The sequence below is a fragment of the Equus caballus genome, chromosome 11 (genome assembly GCF_041296265.1).
Source record: "Equus caballus isolate H_3958 breed thoroughbred chromosome 11, TB-T2T, whole genome shotgun sequence".
Lineage (NCBI taxonomy): Eukaryota > Metazoa > Chordata > Mammalia > Perissodactyla > Equidae > Equus > Equus caballus.
This window is the reverse complement of record NC_091694.1, coordinates 41,789,403-41,807,953: the sequence shown is the minus strand read 5'-3', so window position 1 is coordinate 41,807,953 and position 18,551 is coordinate 41,789,403. Positions and strand designations below refer to the sequence as shown.

General features: G+C 53.4%; 1 protein-coding gene across 1 annotated transcript; it reads left to right on the top strand.

Moving 5' to 3' along the window:
- Positions 1-6,193: 6,193 nt before the first annotated feature.
- LOC100071927 (galectin-9B) lies at positions 6,194-18,534 on the top strand. The gene is made up of 8 exons (XM_014742043.3): positions 6,194-6,357; positions 8,729-8,820; positions 9,774-9,975; positions 10,807-10,917; positions 14,449-14,499; positions 15,607-15,695; positions 15,834-15,996; positions 17,757-18,534. The coding sequence occupies exons 1-8, from the start codon at positions 6,319-6,321 to the stop codon at positions 17,901-17,903; spliced, it is 894 nt and encodes a 297-aa protein (XP_014597529.1). The 5' UTR covers positions 6,194-6,318; the 3' UTR covers positions 17,904-18,534.
- The last annotated feature ends 17 nt before the right edge of the window (positions 18,535-18,551 follow it).

Below are 18,551 nucleotides of genomic sequence, written 5' to 3'. Positions count from 1 at the left end.
ACAAGCGTTGACTGAAATAGTGCATGTGTAATGGTACTGTGCCTGGTAAACAGGTGCTCCATAAGTGGTAAAAATATTAGTATTACGTTATTTCATCTAGAAAGAAGGCCTGATGAGCCACATCTGTCTCCCTACAGTGTGAGGACTCCCTGTCCCCAAGTCCCCGAGTTTCAGGCTCTCTCACTTTTTCCTGGACAGTGGGGATCAATGCCAGACTCTGCTTCTCTGACCCCCACTTTCCTATTGTGGCCACTCTCTTTAGGGGGCACAGTCTTTGGAGGTGTCATTATGACTGAGGACACCAAGGCCAGGGAGGTAGTCCTCTGGGCATAGAGGCCCGTGATGGTGGATTTCATTACTTCTCCTCTCCTGGGGCCTTTCACCCCCGTGCTGTGCTCCCCACATGGACTGAGAGCCTCCCCTCGGCACAGGAAAGGGGTGCTCTGGACCCTCCCAAGGAGAGCATCTGTCCCCAGGGAGGATGGCCAGGAGAAGCCACACTCTCTTGTCTCCTGTGGCCTGCCCCTGCCCATTGCCTAGTGAAGTTGGGGGCAAATGAGACCCTTGCTGGTGAAGAAGAATGAAATTAGACGCTGTGAAAATACATGGAGGTTATAAACTCTGGGACCCGAGGAGACCCTCAGGGTGTGTTAGGCCCCTTCTCTGACCCTCTGGACACATGTGCATTAGCCTGTGGGACGTGGATGTTCCTCCACCCCTGCAGTTATTTGGTGCCAGCAATTGTGACGGTTGCATGTGTATCCACTCATTTGTTCTTCACAACAACCCCACAAGCAAGGCTCTGTTACCTCTATTGTAGAGACAAGGGAAGAAATCCTGAGAGGTTGCCTCCTGTGCCCAAGGTCACAGCTAGTAAGTGATGGGTCAGGGACTTGAACCTTCAGAGCTCACCCTTTTTACACTGTTTCCACATTTCTCTATTATGTCACCAAGCAAGCTGCACACACAGGTCTATTGTGGGGACTAAGAGACGATGCATGTTGGGGCTGGCCCCGTGGCCGAGTGGTTAAGTTTGCGCGCTCCGCTGCAGGCGGCCCAGTGTTTCGTTGGTTCGAATCCTGGGCGCGGACATGGCACTGCTCATCAAACCACGCTGAGGCAGCGTCCCACATGCCACAACTAGAAGGACCCACAACGAAGAATATACAACTATGTACCGGAGGGCTTTGGGGAGAAAAAGGAAAAAATTTAAAAAAATAAAATAAAAAATAAAAAGAGACGATGCATGTAAAGTGCTGGCATATACTAATTACCTAATAAACGCCAGCCGCTACTGTTATTATTATAATAATACTGATTATGACTATTGCTGCTTGTCTGCCTCCTGTTCTAGGTAATGTGCTGTCTGAGCTTCACTGAGTTTCATTCCCGGATAGTTTAAATCCCTCTCCTCAGGCCGAGACCTGCCCTGCCCGGCTCTGCTAATGGGAGTTCAGCTTGAGCGAGGGGCGGGAAGGGGCTGGGGGCCAAGCCAGGGGGAAGCCTGCCACCCTGCCCTGCCAGGGTCCCTTCTCTGCCCCAACTAGGGGTCCTCGTGTCCTTCCCCTTCCAAGCCAAGCCTCTTCCTTCCTTCCCCTTTCCTCCAAAGAAGTGTTCAGTTTCCATTCCTGATGGCGGAAAGGAGTGACTCAGGCAGCAGCGCCTGTGGACAAAGGGCCGGCCTGGGTGCAGGTGGGGCTCATCGCTGGCTCTCAAGGAGTCAGTCCCAGGAAGCCCGGCTGCCCCTTGATTTGCTCTGTCCACAACCTGGGTGCCAGAGCCCATGTGAGCCTTTGCCAAGCAGAGGCCAAGAGAAGGAGCATGAGAGCTGGAGCAGGCCCTTCTCTAAGGCAGCGGGAAGATTCTGCTGATGGAGCATGTTGTCCGCATGCCGATGCTCCCCCTTGAATTCCCAGGCCAGTGGGAGAGTCAGCCCGGGCCTGGAGGTGGTCCGGTCCAAGCTGGAAAACGATTCGGCGACCTCATGTTGCATGGTCTCTCCTGGGTGACATATGGCATCTCTCCATCCTCACCATCTCTCCTGCTGACATACGGAAGGGCCGGTTCTGTGCTTTTTTTTGTTTTTTTTTTAATTTTGAAATACACACGGGATTGAGTTCCTTGGGCCTATCTCAAGCTATTTCTTAGAAATTGAGGTGGACTGCACAGTGAAAAGCACAGCACCCACATGTATAGAATGGTGAGTTTGACAAGTACATACATGCAAATAGCCTATTCTCTTTTCAAGAAAGAGATCGTTTCTATCGCCCCAGAAACATCCCTCCAGCCCCTTCTCAGGCCACCCCTACTCCTCCAGAGGCAACCACTGTCTGATTTCCTTCATCACAGATTTCTTGTGTCTGTTCTAAAACTTCCTATAAATGGAGGCATTCAGTGTGCACATTTTGTGTCTGCCTTCTTATTCTCAGCAGAACATTTTTGAGATTTCTCTCTGTTGTGTTTGCCAGTGGTTTGTTCTTTTATTACCGCGTGGTGTTCTGTTGTATGACCGCACTAGGATTGTTCATCCATCTGCTTTCCGTTGGACACTTGGGCTATTTATGAATAAAGCTGCGATGAAATTCTTGCACAAGTCTTTGTGTGAACATATGAGTTTCTTTACTTTGAGTAAATACCTAGGGGTGGATTTTCTAGGTTATAAGGAAGGCATGCTTAACTTTACGAGAAACTACCAGAACAATTTGCAATGTGGGTCACCGTTGTGGTGTGGTTTACCACTCTCCCCAGCAGTTAGTGAAGGTTGCAGTTGCTCCATACTCTTGCTAACATTTGGTGTTGTCAGTCTTTATAACTGTAGCAATTTTAGCCGGGTGATGAACAGGAGTTTTTAATCTGATGAAATCTATGTTATCTTTTTTTTCCTTCATGGTTGTGAGGTTTTGGGTGCTGTGTGGGAAGGCCTTGCCCATCCTCAGGATACAAGTAGCCTCCTCTATTTCTTTCCTAAAGGCTTTATAGTTTTAGGTTTTACATTTCCATCTATGATCCATTTCTAGATTATTTTTTGTGTGTGGTGAGGTATGGATCAAAGTTCGCTGTTTTCCATGTACGTAACTAGATTGTGTAGCACCAGTTGTTAAGAAGGGTTTCCTTTGCACATTGAGTTGCTTTGGTGTCTTTGTTGAAAATCAGTTGACCAAATAAGTGTGGGTCTGTTTCAGGACTCTCTATTCTGTCTGACCAAATTGTCTATCTTCACAGCAATACCTTACCATCCTGCTTAGGCTAGCATTAGAGTAAGTCATGGAATCAAGATAGTGTAAATGATCTCTGTTTCTCTTTGTTTAAAGATTGTTTTGATTCATCTAGATCCTCTAACGTTTCACATAAATCTTAGAATCAGCTTGCTAATTCCCCCCGACCCTCAAGAACACAGCCTGCTGAGATTTTGATTTCATTTTGATGTGTGCTTGAGAAGAAGGTATATCCTACTGCTGTTGAGAGCACAGTTCCACAAATGACAACTACATTGGGGTGATAGTGTTTAAATCATCCAACTCTTTAGAGATTTGCTGTCTATTTGTTCTATAGATTATTGATTGGTTCCAGGACCCCCACAGATACCAAAATCCACAGATGCTCAAGTCCCAAGGGTGGGGTAGCTGGGTGCGAATTAGGGGACAGCAAAGGAAGAGTACGGTCACTCACTCAGTCAGTTATCTAGGTCACCAGGTCTTTGTGAAAGAGAGAACCTCATGTGTAGGGACAGAGCAGTTCCTCTTCTGGTTGTTTTGCAAGCAGTTGTGTCATCCAGCTGGCAATACGTTTAATTGAGATGGGTATCTTTGAAACGGATGCCTCAGCGATCCAAAGCGTATCGTCAGGCACTCACACCACCTTATCCACAGCAGTCGCACCATTTGACCTGCCCATCAGCAGTGCCCAAGGCCGCCTCCTCCACTTCCTCAGCAACCTGTCATCTTCTGGTTTTTTGACAGTCGCCATCCTAAGGGGTGTGAAGTGGCAGACTCACACTTTGCACAGACCCTTCAGTCTACAGTGCAGAGAACAGAGAGCGTCAGACACGTGTCTGGGACTTTGAGTAACAGAGCTCTGAGATGGAACTTTCCCAAGGGCTGCCTCCCACCTCCTTTAGCCCAGAGCGAGGCCCTGGGACTGGATCGTGGTGACCCCACAGTGATGCCAGGCTGCCAAGGTCAACTGTGCCCTGGCACTGTGTCTTGAAGATGCCTCCCTACTGTCTTAATTAGTCTGCAAATTCACTGGCCTTGGGTTTGATTGTCGTCCCTCCCTGCAGGCTGGGGGCAGAGGTCCCTGGGGCTCTCCTTTGTGGGCTGCACTCACTGTGACTCAACACCAAGGTATGTGGTGACCCCAAAGTGCTTGTGGCTGGTACTCTAGCTGTCCCCATGTATCCATGGGCTCTGGGAGTTTTTTGTTTTTTTAGCAGAACTTTCTTGAGATATTATACAGGTAGAGTAAAATGCACAGATGTAGTTTGCTGGATAAGTTTTTACCTATGTGAAGAGCTGTATGACCACCATCCAGATCAAGCTCAGAACCTGCCAGCCCCAGAAGGTTTCTCGGGCCCCTCCAAGGGAAATCGCTATTCTGACCTGTGAGCACAGCACATGCTCACTTGTGTCTGACTTTTTCTGCTCGACCGTGAGCTTCATTGATGTTGTTTCCTGTGTCCGTGGCTCCTTTTGATTGCAGAGGGTATTCCATCATATGAATACTACAATTCGCTTCTTCTTTCTCCTGGTGGTGAACATTTGTATTTTTTCCAGTTTGGGGCTCTGGTGAGTCAAGCTGCTGTGAACACACATATCTGTCTTTCTCTCTCTTGGGTAAATATCTAGGAGTAGAATAGTCAGTACACAGGAGACATAGATATTTGACTGCACCACAATCCACCAAGAAGTTTCCAAAGTTATATTATTTTCACTCCATCCAGGTAATGAATGGAAGTTCTAGTTGTTCCATATCCCAATCAATGATGACATTGTCCCTGTTGTCCCTGGTGTCGACAAGGATTGCAAAGAATTTCCCCCTCTGTTCCCTCCTTTCTGCTCCAGCTGTGCCATCTGCCCCTTAAATCCAGTCAAATTCTGGGGGATCCAGGAATATGGTGTGGATGGAGGGTAAGTACGGGGGACATGTGGCCTCAGTCTATGGGAGCACCTCAGAGAAGTCAGTCTTTGCAAATTCTGGTGCATTGAGCAAGGGGCAAGAAGGAAGATGGGTGCAAACAGATGTGCGGCCCTGGGGTGCCTTCTAGCCACTGGGGCCTGAATGACCCTGAACTTCTCATCCCTGGCTTTACCCCTGGGCCTCTCCCTAGCTCACTGCAGCGACCTGCTTGATATCACCGTTCCCAACCCACCCCCACTGCCTCGACCCATCCTATCCTGCCAGTCTCTCTCAGTCAATCATGTCCCTTAACCAGGTACTAAAGCCAATTAAGGACAGTTTATTCAATATGTCTCCCCCACTCCCATGTCACTTGAAATGTTCTCTTATGTGTAAGACTTCTCCTGTCTTTCCATTCCGAAGCCCAGAAAAGAGCGAGGGAAGAGAAGAGAAAAAGGAAATGAGTTCATAGAGAGGGCTCAGAAGCTCCCAGGGCACCACAATACTCCTGGACAAAAATCTCCATTATGACGCTTTCTCTTTGCAAAACATTTCTTCCTAATGATTATGTTTTTATACAAAGAAGAGAATTTGAAAAGGGAGACATACTTTTTTGAGAACCTAAGTATCCTCATATAGCTCAGGCTGCCACATGTGAGCTGTGTGACCTTGAGTATGGCCCTTAGACACTCTGAGCATCCGTTGCTCTGTGTGTAAAATGGATATAACCAGGCCTTCTCACCACCACCACCACCCCGGGCTCAGGCATGTGTAGCTACACAGGCCCTGTCCAATATCCCCACTGTTTTCTGGACGCTGACCGAGCATGCTCAGGAGACAGTTACATACTAATGGCCAGTATCGTATAGAAACTCACTGTCATGTCAGTGTGGTCAGGCTCTTTGAACTTCTATGAGCCAGATATGATTCAGTCTCAGCGGTGGAGCACAGGAGGAGAGAGGAGGAAGGGTCACTGGGGTGGGGAATGTCCACTTCCCTCTCTCCCGGTCCCCCCTCGCCCCTCCTGCCCCAGGACTCTACCTCTATCTCTTTCTCTAGATCCGCTTCCTCTTGCTCCTGGCTCCCTCCCATTGAATAACTGCCAAATCGCAATCACATTTATATCTCTGTGGAGTCCTCTCCAGTGCAGACAACTGTCCAGCTGGTGTGAAAAGCAGTGGTGGCCACAGAGGAAGCGGAGAGATGGTCTTCACCTGTGCCCAGCCTCCCTACCTGAACCCAGTGAGTCCCGGGCTGTGGGTGTGGGCCAGTGCTGGCCCGGGGGAAGCAGCTCTGGGGCTCTGAGGAAACAGCTCTTGGGAGGCAGGGGGCAGGGGAGGGGGGCATCCTAAAGAGAACACAAGAAGGGCAGGAATGCCAGATGGGGAGATCCTGACACAGCCTCTGCTCCACGCTGGTCTCCCCTGTGCCTCTAAGGACTGGAGGATGATGAGCATTGGGACTCAAGCATGTGACAAAGGGTTCCTGAGCTCCCTCTGGGTGCCTGGTCCTATTGCTGGTGGAGGGGGTAGAAGACAGGCGTGAGTAGTGATGAGAAGAGTGATGCTTTGTTTGCATGAAGGGCAGTAAACAGGACTTCTGGGGAGGGTGACAACACAGCACGGCAGTCGAGGGCACTTACTTTGGAGCTGCCCTTCCTGGGTTCAGCCACTGACTGGCTGGATGACCTCAGGCAAGTTCCTCTGAACTCTGTGGGACTCAGTTTCCATGTCCATAGAATGGGGTGACCCTGTCCCCCTCCCAGGGTTGGGGTGAGGATGGAGGGAGGCAGCATCTGTAGGGTGCCTGCACGTGCCCAGCACACACGGGGCTTCGGAAGGGCTCAGTATTGGCAGGCATCTGGGCACAGCAGGGAAGGGCCCCGAGGAGCTGGTGCTCCCTGAGGGGAGGTCATGAGGCCAGGGTGGGTCCAGGGAGTCTGCAGAGGGGTCATCTCGGGAGTGAGAGGAGTGGGGCTGTCCCTGCAGTGTGGGGCACAGAGGGCCACCTTTTGCACCTTTGTGCCCCGTGTGTGGAGGCCCTGTCTGCAGGTGGCCTCATTTCAACCCCGTGAGGCTTGTCAACCCCACATCACACAGGGAAGAACTGCGGCTCAGAGAGGTTGGGGCCACTGGACACAGGTCCCGATGGTAAGAGGCAGAGGAGGAAGGTGCCTTGATTCACCCCAGAGGCGGGAGGTGCCCACAGAGAGCAATAATGGGGAAGGCAGGCAGGAAGCAGGACCTCCAAGACAGAATGTGCCCCACTAGGTGTGTTCTCCATCAGATGGGGACCCTGGAGCCCCAGCCAGGCCCTGCTACTGTATCATTCTGGTGACTGGTTTTTACTTTCCAGTCCTTGGATTCAAAACCCAGACTTTTCAAATCAGGACAGTCCTCCTGTGGGCAGCATAGATCTCAGATTGGGCCTTGGAGTCTGGACAGGAAAGAGGACAGGTGCGTTCCCCATGGGCACCAGGAGCTCCCTGAGGACCTGCAGACCTCCGGCAGCCGGGACCATGGTGCTGCCTCCTAAGTATGGTGGGAAGGGCACAGGGCCGGCAGTTCTGCTCAGTCCCAGCTCCTCAGAGGGCCGGGACGAGGCTGGGACCACAGGCAGGACAGGACGCACTGTTTGGTCCAGGGAAGCGCTCGGTGAGCCAAGAGGGAGGATGTTCTGTGCTTCATGGTGAGAAGGAGGCTGTGTGGCGGTTACAAGCACAGGTGCTGGGCTTCAAACCCCACTCTATCACTCACCAGCTGTGTGGCTTTGGGAAAGTTACCACACCTTCCTGTGCTTCAGTTTCCTCATCTGTGAAGGTGGCACTAATGGCCTGGGTGGTTGTGAGGATAATGAGGAAATGCAGACAGCGAAGGTCGCCACCAGAAGGGCCTCGGGACCTCTGGGCAGCAGCGCCCTCTGGCGGTAAGCCTCGCACTGCCTCCTGCAGGTGAGCCCCTCTGCCAGGGGGGCTGGGGGCCCTCTGGTGACACTGGGCCTCCAGAAGGAGGCTGCCCACCCTCTGGCCTGTAGGGCCTGGCTCTGCTGTCGGCGCTTCTGGACAGGAAGGGAAGGAAAAGTTCTCAGGCTCCAGGCACGGCCAGAGGAGAGAGCAGTTCTGACCCGGCACAGGGATGAAGTCACCTGATGCCAACAGCTACCGCTGTCAGGCCTGCGAGCCAAGGGCTTTCCGGCCGGCTCCTTGTCTAATCCTCCCAAGACCACGGCCAGGCTAGGGCTCTGGTGCCGCCGTCCCACAGAGGGAACTGGGTACAGACAGGTCAGTGACCGCCCAACAGCAGAGCTGCCAGCACGGGAGCTGGAGGCGAGCCCAGGCCTGTGGACCAGAAAACCAGTGCAAAACCCACCCTCCTGCGCCATACAGAGCAAAAGTGAGTGTTGTTGCCTGCCGAGATCCCTCCCTCACACACACACACTCACACACAGACACTCAGACACACACTGGTCATAAGTCCACAGCAGCCGGGTTGGCCACACTTAAAACACACAAATTTGTCCTCTCAGTTCTGGAGGTCAGAAATCGAAAACCAAAGTGTCAGCAAGGCTGGTTCCTTCTGGAGATTTCAGAGGAGAATGTGTCTTCTCTCTGCAGGTCACCCCCTTCTCTGGGATAATCCAAGGGGGTCTCCAGGAGGGACTTGAGATCACTGTCCGTGGAACTGTTTTACCCTCCAGTGGAACCAGGTACCTGGAACTCTTGTTTCTCTGCAGCCTCGCCCCTTAGCAACCCATGGTGCCTGTCAGCTCAGGATGGTTCACCCAGCACCTTCTGAGCTGCCTGCACCTGGACATGCCAGATGAGTTGGCTCAGCCTCTGCCAACACTGGGTGGCACCATTGCCATCTGCCAGCAGCATCCGGGCACCATTAACATAGAGTCCCCGTAGACATAGGGATGACAGGAGCTCGCAGCCTAAGGAGAGAAGCGGGCAAGCCCAGAGGCAGGTGATCATGTTACAGGGTTGAACTCTGCGCACTCTGACCCAGAAGAGCAAGATCTCCCTTCCTCTGTTTCCCGAAACTGCCCTCGTCTTTGGAACCTTCATTCAGCTAATGTTCAAACATTTAAAGTTGCCATCAAATGTAATTTCATGAAAATTATCATGCCAGGAGAGCTCATATTTGTTCTACGCCTCCTACTGTATCTCATTTTATTTCATTTTTATTTTATTTTAGTTTTTAGTCATGCCTCCCCTTTCAGACCCTGTGTTTGTAGGTATATTCCCATCAATTCCACCTGTGCTTTGAATTTCTTCTCTTCTTTCCCAGTTGAGCAGACATGGGCACACCTCCAACCAGTGTTCACTTGGTGCTGAGGGCTCTTTTAGGCACTTTTCCCATTTCTGTCTTTGACATGAATTTTTAATTAGTGTCCAATACCTATGCTTCTTGCTGCTAGTATCAACACTTTACCCAATTTGTACTTATTTTTAGGAAAATCACACTGTAAAGGCAAAATGCAATAATTGCACAAAAACACACTAAGTGCTACATGGTAACGAGAGTGACAACACACTGACCATCTCCAGTCACCTGCAAGTTCCCAGAGAGACACCCGTCAAAGTCAATCGAGGCTCCCCCGTTCCCGCCATTGGTGTAAACCAGGCTACAGGTGACTCTCTGATTTCCCTCGTCTAGGTTTGCTGTGGACTTTCAGACTGGCCGCAGTGACGATGACATTGCCTTCCACTTCAACCCTCGGTTTGAAGAAGGCGGGTCTGTGGTCTGCAACACGAAGGAGAAAGGACGCTGGGGGCCAGAGGAGAAGAAGACACACCTGCCCTTTCAGAGGGGGAGTCCCTTTGAGCTCAGCTTCCTGGTGCTGAGCTCATGTTTCCAGGTGAGCAGGAGCTCTCATCCCCTCCCTCCCGCTGCCCATCCCCTCAGAGCTAACAGACCTGGGGAAGAGCCTTTAAATAACCACACCCATTGAGATCTGGCTGAGCAGCACCATCCACAGATGACAGGACCATTTCTTTTAAGGGTGTTACTGATGGCTGCACCTCATTACGCACCTTCACTGGCTCTTCCAGGAGCACCTGTTGCTTCTTTTACTCAGGGACTAAGAACCAGACAAGTCACCATGGGCTTTTTTGGCCTCCTGGGGCTTTAAAAACCGAGTTCATTCTGTTCTTCTGCTGTAGCCATTGGTCCATCCAAGTCCCTGAGAACATTTGTTTTTTGGCCATATTGTTGCAAGCTTTATCCAGGTTCTAGTAATGGCTAGCAAGGCATTGCAAATTGCTTTTGCTAGCAGAGTCCCGTCTCTGGGCTTAGGAAGGTGGGTGGAGATGAGTATATCTGTGTCCACGCATCTCTGTGAAGGTGCATGTTCCCATCCCTGCCATATGCAGCCTGAGGTCGCCTCTCCTCTGTTCCCTATGAACATTTTTATGCATATTTAAATAACACCCAGGGGAGCTATGATTAGACAGAAAACAGACTGCAATAAACAACCATAAGAACTAAAAAGCCAACAAGGAGAGCCAAGCAGAGATTGAGGTTGGATCACAGGCATGTTCCTGTAACTGACACAGCTCTGGAGCCCAGTGCCCCTGACCTACAAGGCATGGATGGTCTTAGTTTCTAGAAGCAGGGGTCCCGGAGGCCCAGGTGTGTTCCCTGCCCTGGCCTGGGACCCCTCTCCTGCAACATGCGTTCAACTTGGCAGGTGATGTTGAATGGGAGCCTCTTTGTGCGGTACCCACACCGTGTGCCCTTCCACCGCATGGACACCCTCTCTGTCACTGGCGCTGTGCAACTGTCCTCCATCAGCTTCCAGGTCAGATGGTCCACCTGGCACCTGTCCCAGGGGCTCGGGGCAGGCTCAGTCTAGCTGTGTCTAGGCCCTGTTGGGGGAGCCCAAACCCCACTTGTGACTCTGGGGACACATCTTCAGTTCTCGTGTCTCATCCTTCTTGTGTCACTGTCTCTGTCTGGAACCTGTGCTTCAGTCTCCAGATTCCTAGTCCACTCCTCTCTGTCACTCTCTATTTCCACTCTGGTTAGGAGGCCGTGTGGGTCCAGAAAGAACCAGGCTTGAGAGTCCAACTGAATCCAGCTCAGATCCCAGCTCTGCCGTCCTCATTGGCTGTGGGATCTTACACAAGCGACTTGGCCTCTCCCAGCCTCAGTTTCCCCATCTGTGGAAGGGGCATAGTTGCTGCTGCCCCTCGAGGTTTTGTGTGAGTTCATGGGGCAATAAATGTCAGAGGCTACAAAATGGACCACATGGGACTATACCAGGGTCTACTTGACCTTCTCTGTGTTTTAAAATTTTTGCACATTTTGCCAGCGTTTAAAAGGTCAGAGCAAGTTATGTGATCTGAGAAAGTTGTCCAGGCAGGATGGTGGTGGAGCTTACCCATCAATGTGAATGGACTTAGAGCCACGAACTGTAAACTTAAAAATGGTTAAGATGGTAGGTTTTATGTGTATTTTACCTCAATTTTTAAAATTGTCAGGAAATAGCACATGGAAACCTTGATTTCTGGCCTTTCATGAAAACTGAGAGGACTGGGGTGTGCTGGGCCCACATTCCCACAGGGCCCCCGGAGGCTGGACTGGAGCTGTTGTTACCACTTTCGGTATCGAGTATGCTCCTGAGATGGGGACAACACACAGAGGCCCTCGGCAAATACGAGCTCATCTCTCTTACTTCCTCACCTCTCTTATTTCTCCCTACCCAACTGTCTCCCCTACAGGGTAGGAGGAGAGAGAAGGAGAGAGATGGAGACAGAGAGAGAAAAGGAGGGTGAGAGGAGAGAGAGAAAAAGAGAAAGGTATATATATGGAGAGAGAGGGCACCATCCTGCTGTCGCCTCCTGGAGCCTAATCATCCCCACTGCCCCTCCACGTGGTCCTGAGCACCCTCCCGCCCCCCACCTGCCTGACTCTCTCCCTCTGAGCTCAGTCCCTGCCTTTCCGCTCTTTCTTCGCTCCGTTAATGCTTATCTTCACCCCACCGTGCCTTTTACTTTAACAGAACACCCGCGCAGCCCTGTCCCGCCCGCCTTCTCCACGAGGCAGTTCTCCCAGGCTGCCCATTTCCCACACAAGCCCAACGGGCACAAACCCCAAGTGAGTTAAGCAAGAAAAGTCCGGGAAGTGGAGCTGTTAGCAGGAAGGACAGAGGGTCCCAGAGGCCGGCTCCGGCCAGCAGGCCAGCCAGGGCCTAATGCCCCACCAAAGTTTCCTTGTCTCCCTCGACCAGGCACCCAGAGCCAGGACCTGGGAGTCGTCCTGTTTCTTCCCTCCCTCCCCTAATCTCTCTCCAGGGCACCAACGCCTCTCCATCCCACAGCCACTGCCCTGGTCCAGTCCACCTGACCCCACATCACGAGGACCGTGGTCTAGTTCCCACTCCCCTCACACCCTCCCACTGCGGCAGTGACCTTCCTGTAAGCAAATCTGGTCACATCCTCTCCCAGCTGAAAAATCCTGAAGGCCCCATGTCCTTTTAAACAAAGGCAAACTCCCCAGCAGGACGTGCAGCATCCTCCCCAGTCTTGCCCCAGAGCAGCTCCCGGCCTCAGCCCTCCCCCATGAAGCTCACGCAGCCTCCACTCTTCACTCGAGGCTCCCTGGGGTCATCAGGCTTTTGCACAGGCTGTCCCGGTGCTGACAGCACACTTAGCCACCTCACCTGGAGCCAACCCCTAAAGGCCCTTCAATGCTCTGCTGAAATGTCGCTCCTCGGGGTCGTCTTCGCTGGACGCCCCCCTGCCACTGCGTCTCCATAGACTTTGCATGTCACTGTACAATGACCACATCCCAGTGTAACTGTGCTTCCGTGTCTGTCCCCGTCACTCCACCCACTCCTTCCCTCCACCCCTGAGCCTTGCAGGCTGGGACTGTGGCTTGTTCAATGTGTATCCCCAGCACTCTGGACGGTGCCAGGCACACAGGAGGCACCAGGTAAGTGAATGTGGATTGTGGTTTGCACAGGCAGTAGAAGAGGAAACCAGTCAGGGCAAGAAGATCAGTCAGCTCAGGGACACAGGGTCGAGGACAGGAAGGGGAGCAGGGCCCGGCCCCTCCTTTGGCTCCCGAGCAGTGGGGGCTGGGGGAAGGGGTGTCTGTCCACCCAGCCCTCCTGTGGCCCACCGCAGTCCAGCTCAGGCACCTGCCTCCTGCCATGCTGGCTGCACGCCTGGTGCGGCTCCAGGGAGCCCTTGCAGGGCAGCCCCACTTGGGCCCTGGCCTGGGGAGGACAGGGTGGGTGGACACAACCAGACAGAACTCGGCACCATTTTGGACTTTATCACTTGCTCCCTGGGCAAGCTTGGGCAAGTTGCTTAACCCTTCAGAACCTGGTTGCCTCACTAGTGGAACAGGAGCTAAGCTTCCCTCCCTCAGAGAGCAGTGGAGCCCGAGCCTGGCACACAACAGGCCCTCAGTAAATGTTAGTCTTCACCTTCTGGGTGAAATATGGCCCTAGAAGCAATGGGAGCTGAGGGAAGCTGGCTGGTCTACATCAGACAGGTCCTCCTCTCCCTCTGGAGGCGCCAATGGGGATGTTCCCCTCCTCCAACCCTGGCCCCGCCCCTTCCTAAGCACAGTGATCTTGGGAAGGCGGGGAGATCCAGGCCACAGGCTCAGGAAGGCTGATGGGAGCAGGAAGGAGGCGAGGGTGAGTCAGGGGAGCATTTTTGACCACAGTTTCTGCCATGGTCTCATCCTCATTGGCACCGAGGTTAACCTCCATTTTGATTTCCTCATCCTGTTCGTCTCCAGGGATCAGGCTGGCCCACTAAGCTCCCCCATTTCCAGTCTCTTGCTCTCTCTTCATGGCTCTTCATTTTGCTTCTTCCTGTGGGTTAAAAGGAGGACGCAGGGCCAGGCATCAGTCCCCACCCGTAGGAAAGGTGGGACTGACCCCCTGAGCGTCTGTCAGGCTGAATGATGAGGGGAGGGAGTAGGGGTGTGGACCCTGATGAATTAGGAAACACCCGGAAGTCACTTCTTGGCTCAGTCCTCTGCCACTGCGGCAGCCACAGAAGACCGAGGCCCCACCTTCCATCCTCCTGCCAAGTGAGGCTGTGCTGGAGAAACTCCACTGAGAAGAAAAGTGGGCCAGAGGCCACAGTGCAGCCAAATTCCTTCTCTACAGGAAACGTTTGCCCCTCCCTCATGCCCTGAGAGAGGAAACACACCTATCCTCCAATTTTGGGGGTCTGGTTGGGGCCATAGGGCCGGTTACCCCCTCAGGATTAACTGACTTCAGATATTGTGTTATGTGGTGCCCTCTGGTGGCAGGTGGTGGTCTCCATGCTGGGGAGGGCTGCTTAAAACCTGGGTTTCTTTCTTCCAGAAGCAAACAATGATCCACAGGGAGCTGAGCGCCCCTCAACAGATGTCAGAGGTGAGTCTGAAAGCTCTGGTCAGATCACAGCCTCAGGTGTCCCCCCTCCCCAAGGGCTGAATTCTCTAGTCCCAGAGTCACAAAGAAAGCAGTTTAACAAGGGAATGGGGACATGGGGGCTGGGCCTCTGCTCAGGAGACAGAGTGAAACTCTCCCAGGGAGAGCAGAGTCTGCAGCAGGCTGGACTCACTCAGTGGCCCCAGAGGCAGGTCCCTTAGGCACCAGCAGGAAATCGTCTCCTTCTGTCACCAAGCAGGGAGCGCAGTGGTCCAGCACGTTGAGAGGAGGCCCTGCATCCCGAGGACTAACACCAGCATGTCACTGCTGCTCACAGGATGGAGCGGCTGCTCCTCCTCGTGCCAGTGCACATCAGACGGGAGGCCTGGAGCCAGTGGGGCTGCCCTGGGTGGAGGGGCAGGTGACTGTGCTGGGGTCTGGGACATGGCAGGAAGTCCTGCCAAGGCTGACATGAGGAGGAAGGTGATGGAGAATCCAAGGGCTGAAGCCTCACGACCTCAGTGTCACATTGGAGCATCCCCTCTCAAATGTATGGGGCTCGTGCATATGTCACTCCCACATGAATTATCTGTTTTCAACGGAATCCCACCTTCCCTCCTATGGGCTATCCCAACCCAGCCTACATAACTGTGTTCTCAGGGTGTGTAGAGGTTTTCTCTGCGTTGGGCAGGGTGGGAGACGAAGAGCAGTGCCAGCAGTGAAGCAGTCTTCCAGGAAGCTGAGGTTCCTAAAAACACCCAAGTAAACGAGAAGACTCTTGACAGGAGCTTCACTTTTAACATCGTCCCTTCACTGTGAGCATAGGAAGTGGCCTTCCCTTCTCAGCCCAAGTGTCCCTCTATGTCCGGCTAAAGATCTTTTTGCGACAGTTTAAGCTCATTCATTTGAAGAAGGCTGGTAAGTTTTCATCTGGCATTTACTGAATTAAGAAACGATATCATGGAGTTCTTTCTTGAAAATATGTTACTCACAGGCACGGTTGTCAAACTCAGTTGACTGTCCAAATTCATGGAAATAGGCACAAAGTGCCCCCTGCCATGGTGGCTGCTCTGGCTGCCGCTGGCTGACCCTTCCCTCTCCTCCCAACAGATGAATCCATTCTACACCTGCATCCCGGGTGGCCTGTACCCCTCCAGGAGAATCATTGTGTCGGGCACCATCCTGCCCAACGCTCAATGGTAAGCTAGGGCTCTCGGGGAGGAGAGAGACAGCCCAGGGTCATTCTGGCCATCGCCCTGGCTCTGGGCGGGCTGGGGAGGGGCAGGGACCCGGAGCTCAGTGGTTAGAGGAGGTCCATGTGAGCTGTCCACCCCCAGGTTCCACATCAACCTGCGCTCTGGGAGTGACATCGCCTTCCACTTGAACCCCCGTTTCAATCAGAACTCTGTGGTCCGCAACTCACTGATCAACGGCTCTTGGGGGCATGAGGAGAAATATCTGTGCGGACCAATGCCCTTCATCCGAGGCCAGAGCTTCACGGTAAGCTGCCACAGCCTGCAGCTCTCATGGGGCAAATGGAGCAGGGGTGGGAGGCGTCTGGGGGCCCCTTGAACCAGATGGGAGCTGATGCCTCTGGGGTGAGGGCTGTGCACAGAATAAGAAAAAGTGTTCAACAAATTGTTGCCATTATTTTACTGTTACTGTCCCACATAGGGCAGGTGGTGCTATCTGCTCTTTACAGATGAGGAAACAGACTCACAAGTGCAGGTTACTGGCCTGAGGTCACATAGCCGATAAGTGCCAGGTGGAGCCCAAGAAGGAGGAGTCATTCCTTTATTCACTCACTCATTCCACAATCATTTCAGCTATTCTCTCAGGGCCCACTTTGTGCAGGAAGCACCCCAGGTGCTGGGGGTACAGCATGGAGCAGACAGACGAGGTCCTGCCCCACGGAGTCTGCAGTTTAGGAGGCAGAGGAACAAGAAGACAACAGATAAGAACAGACGCTCTGTAGAACGGAAACAGAATAGAGGGACAGAGTGAGCCCCGGGGCAGGGGCTGCGCTGCCTTAGACGGGACAGCTCTCCGTGGTGGCCACCGTGCCTTTGAGACCCATATGGCAGAGGGAGCCGCCTCGCAAAGATCTGCAGGCGCATTGGGGCTGGCAGCGGAGGGAGCGGCCATTACTGCAGAGGCGGAGTCTGGGCGTGGCCTGTCTGGGACCAGGGGCCGGGGCCTCCCAGGTGGACAGTGAGGACAGGGACGTGTGGGTGGGGCGGCCGAGGCCTGGCTCACAGAGAGCAGGTGTTCTCAGCCCCGACCATAGAGTCAAATCCCCAGGAGCTTAAAGAAGGGAAGTCAATGCCTGGGCCGGTAAAGGCCAACGAGGGGGCGAGCCTGGGCCTCCGTATTTGTAAATCCACCCTGATGCTCCTCCCCCAGGGTTGAAACGACTGATGTCGGGCTCTGAGGGCCATGGAAGGGAGCTGGGATTTTAATACAGTGTGTTGGTGTGTTTCAAACCAGGGGGACACTGTACTTTGATTTCTAGATAGCTGGGTGACTGTGAGCAAGTGACTTAACTGTGCCTCAGTTTCCTCATCTAAAAATGGGCTAATAGTAACATCAATCTCATAGACGTGTAAGAATGAAATGATATTTGTGTTTATAACATGCTTAGGACAGTGTGTGCATGTGTGCAAGTGTCAGCTATTGCAATGGGGGTGATGACATTTTCACGTGCTCTGAGGGCCTCCAGGAGAAAGTTTGGGGTGGAAAAGACAGGTTAGGAGGCTGGCGCTGCAGGAGTGCAGGCGCGGAGCCCTTCTGTGCTCCGGGTTCTAGGGACATGGACAGACAAGCCAGCGTTTCTGCCCTGGAGGCTCAGGGTCCAGTTGGAGAATGAAGATGGGGTGGGGACATGGCCTGAGGGGGCTCCTGACTCGACTAGGAGGGCATCAGGATGTGGGGAAGACAGGCAGGGCTCAGTTTCCTGGAGGGAGGGGGAAGAATCCTGAAGGGCGATGAGCCATCATCCGTGTGGGCAAGGGGAGCAGAGTTGGGAGCACAAGAGGAAGGGCATTCTGGGCGGCGGGAACAGAATGTGTAAAAGCACGGGGGCAGGAGAGTCCAGGGCGTGTTGAGTGAAGAATGGATCCTTCAGAGCTGCTAGAAGGCAGGTGTGGGGTCTGCTCGATTAAGGTGCCAGGAAGGCAAGAGGGAGGGAGGGAGACCCGAGCCTGCATTGAGTCCTGAGGAATTTCCAAGTAGAGGGCAAATGACGTGGCCTCTGTGTCCAGGTGCGCATCACATGTAAAGCCCATCGCCTCAGGGTGGCCGTGAATGGAGTGCGCAAGTTTGACTACAACCACCGCATGAAGAACTTTTGCGCCATCAACGTCCTGGATGTAGCGGGTCACATCCGGCTGACCCATGTGCAGTTATAGGCGGGATCCCTGGCCTGGGCTTGAGGGCTGGGGCACGTTGCTGTCTGGATCTGCTCATCACCTCCACCTTCCCCATCCCTGCCCCAGCCCCAGCCCTTCCCAGCCTGCAGAGGGTCTCTTTTCTGGGGAGACCACGCTCTTGTCTGGCCCTGCTGAGGCTGCTGCAGCCAGCCTGGAGTGCCGAGGGCAGCTGGCTGGGACCATTTTCCTCAGTAGGGGCAGGACCGGGGGCCCCAGCTGCCCAAATCCATCCATCTGAGGAGAGGGGTGATCCACACAGGCTGCAGCCCCAGGTTCAGTTCCCTCGGCAGAAAGGGAGGGTGCTGGGCCTTCCCAAGCGCCTGGCCCAGGCCCACACCCCGTCTGCCTCTCAGCTGCATCCCCAGCCCTTTCAGCTCCAGTCAGTCCCAGGCCAGCAGCTCTTCACTCCCCAGGGGAGGCGGTCTCCTCGGCCCCTCCCTGTCTCCCAGCTTCAGCCTCTCCTGCACCTGCACCAGCCCTTCCCCGGATCCAGGAAAGCTCCCTGATGACACCCTGCTGGTTTCCACCAACTGATGGGACCCTTCTCAGCAGGGGGCTCTCCCCTCCCTGTGTCCTTCAAAGAAATAAAGAAAAAGGCTTGTTAGCACACATATGGGCTGGTTGTGG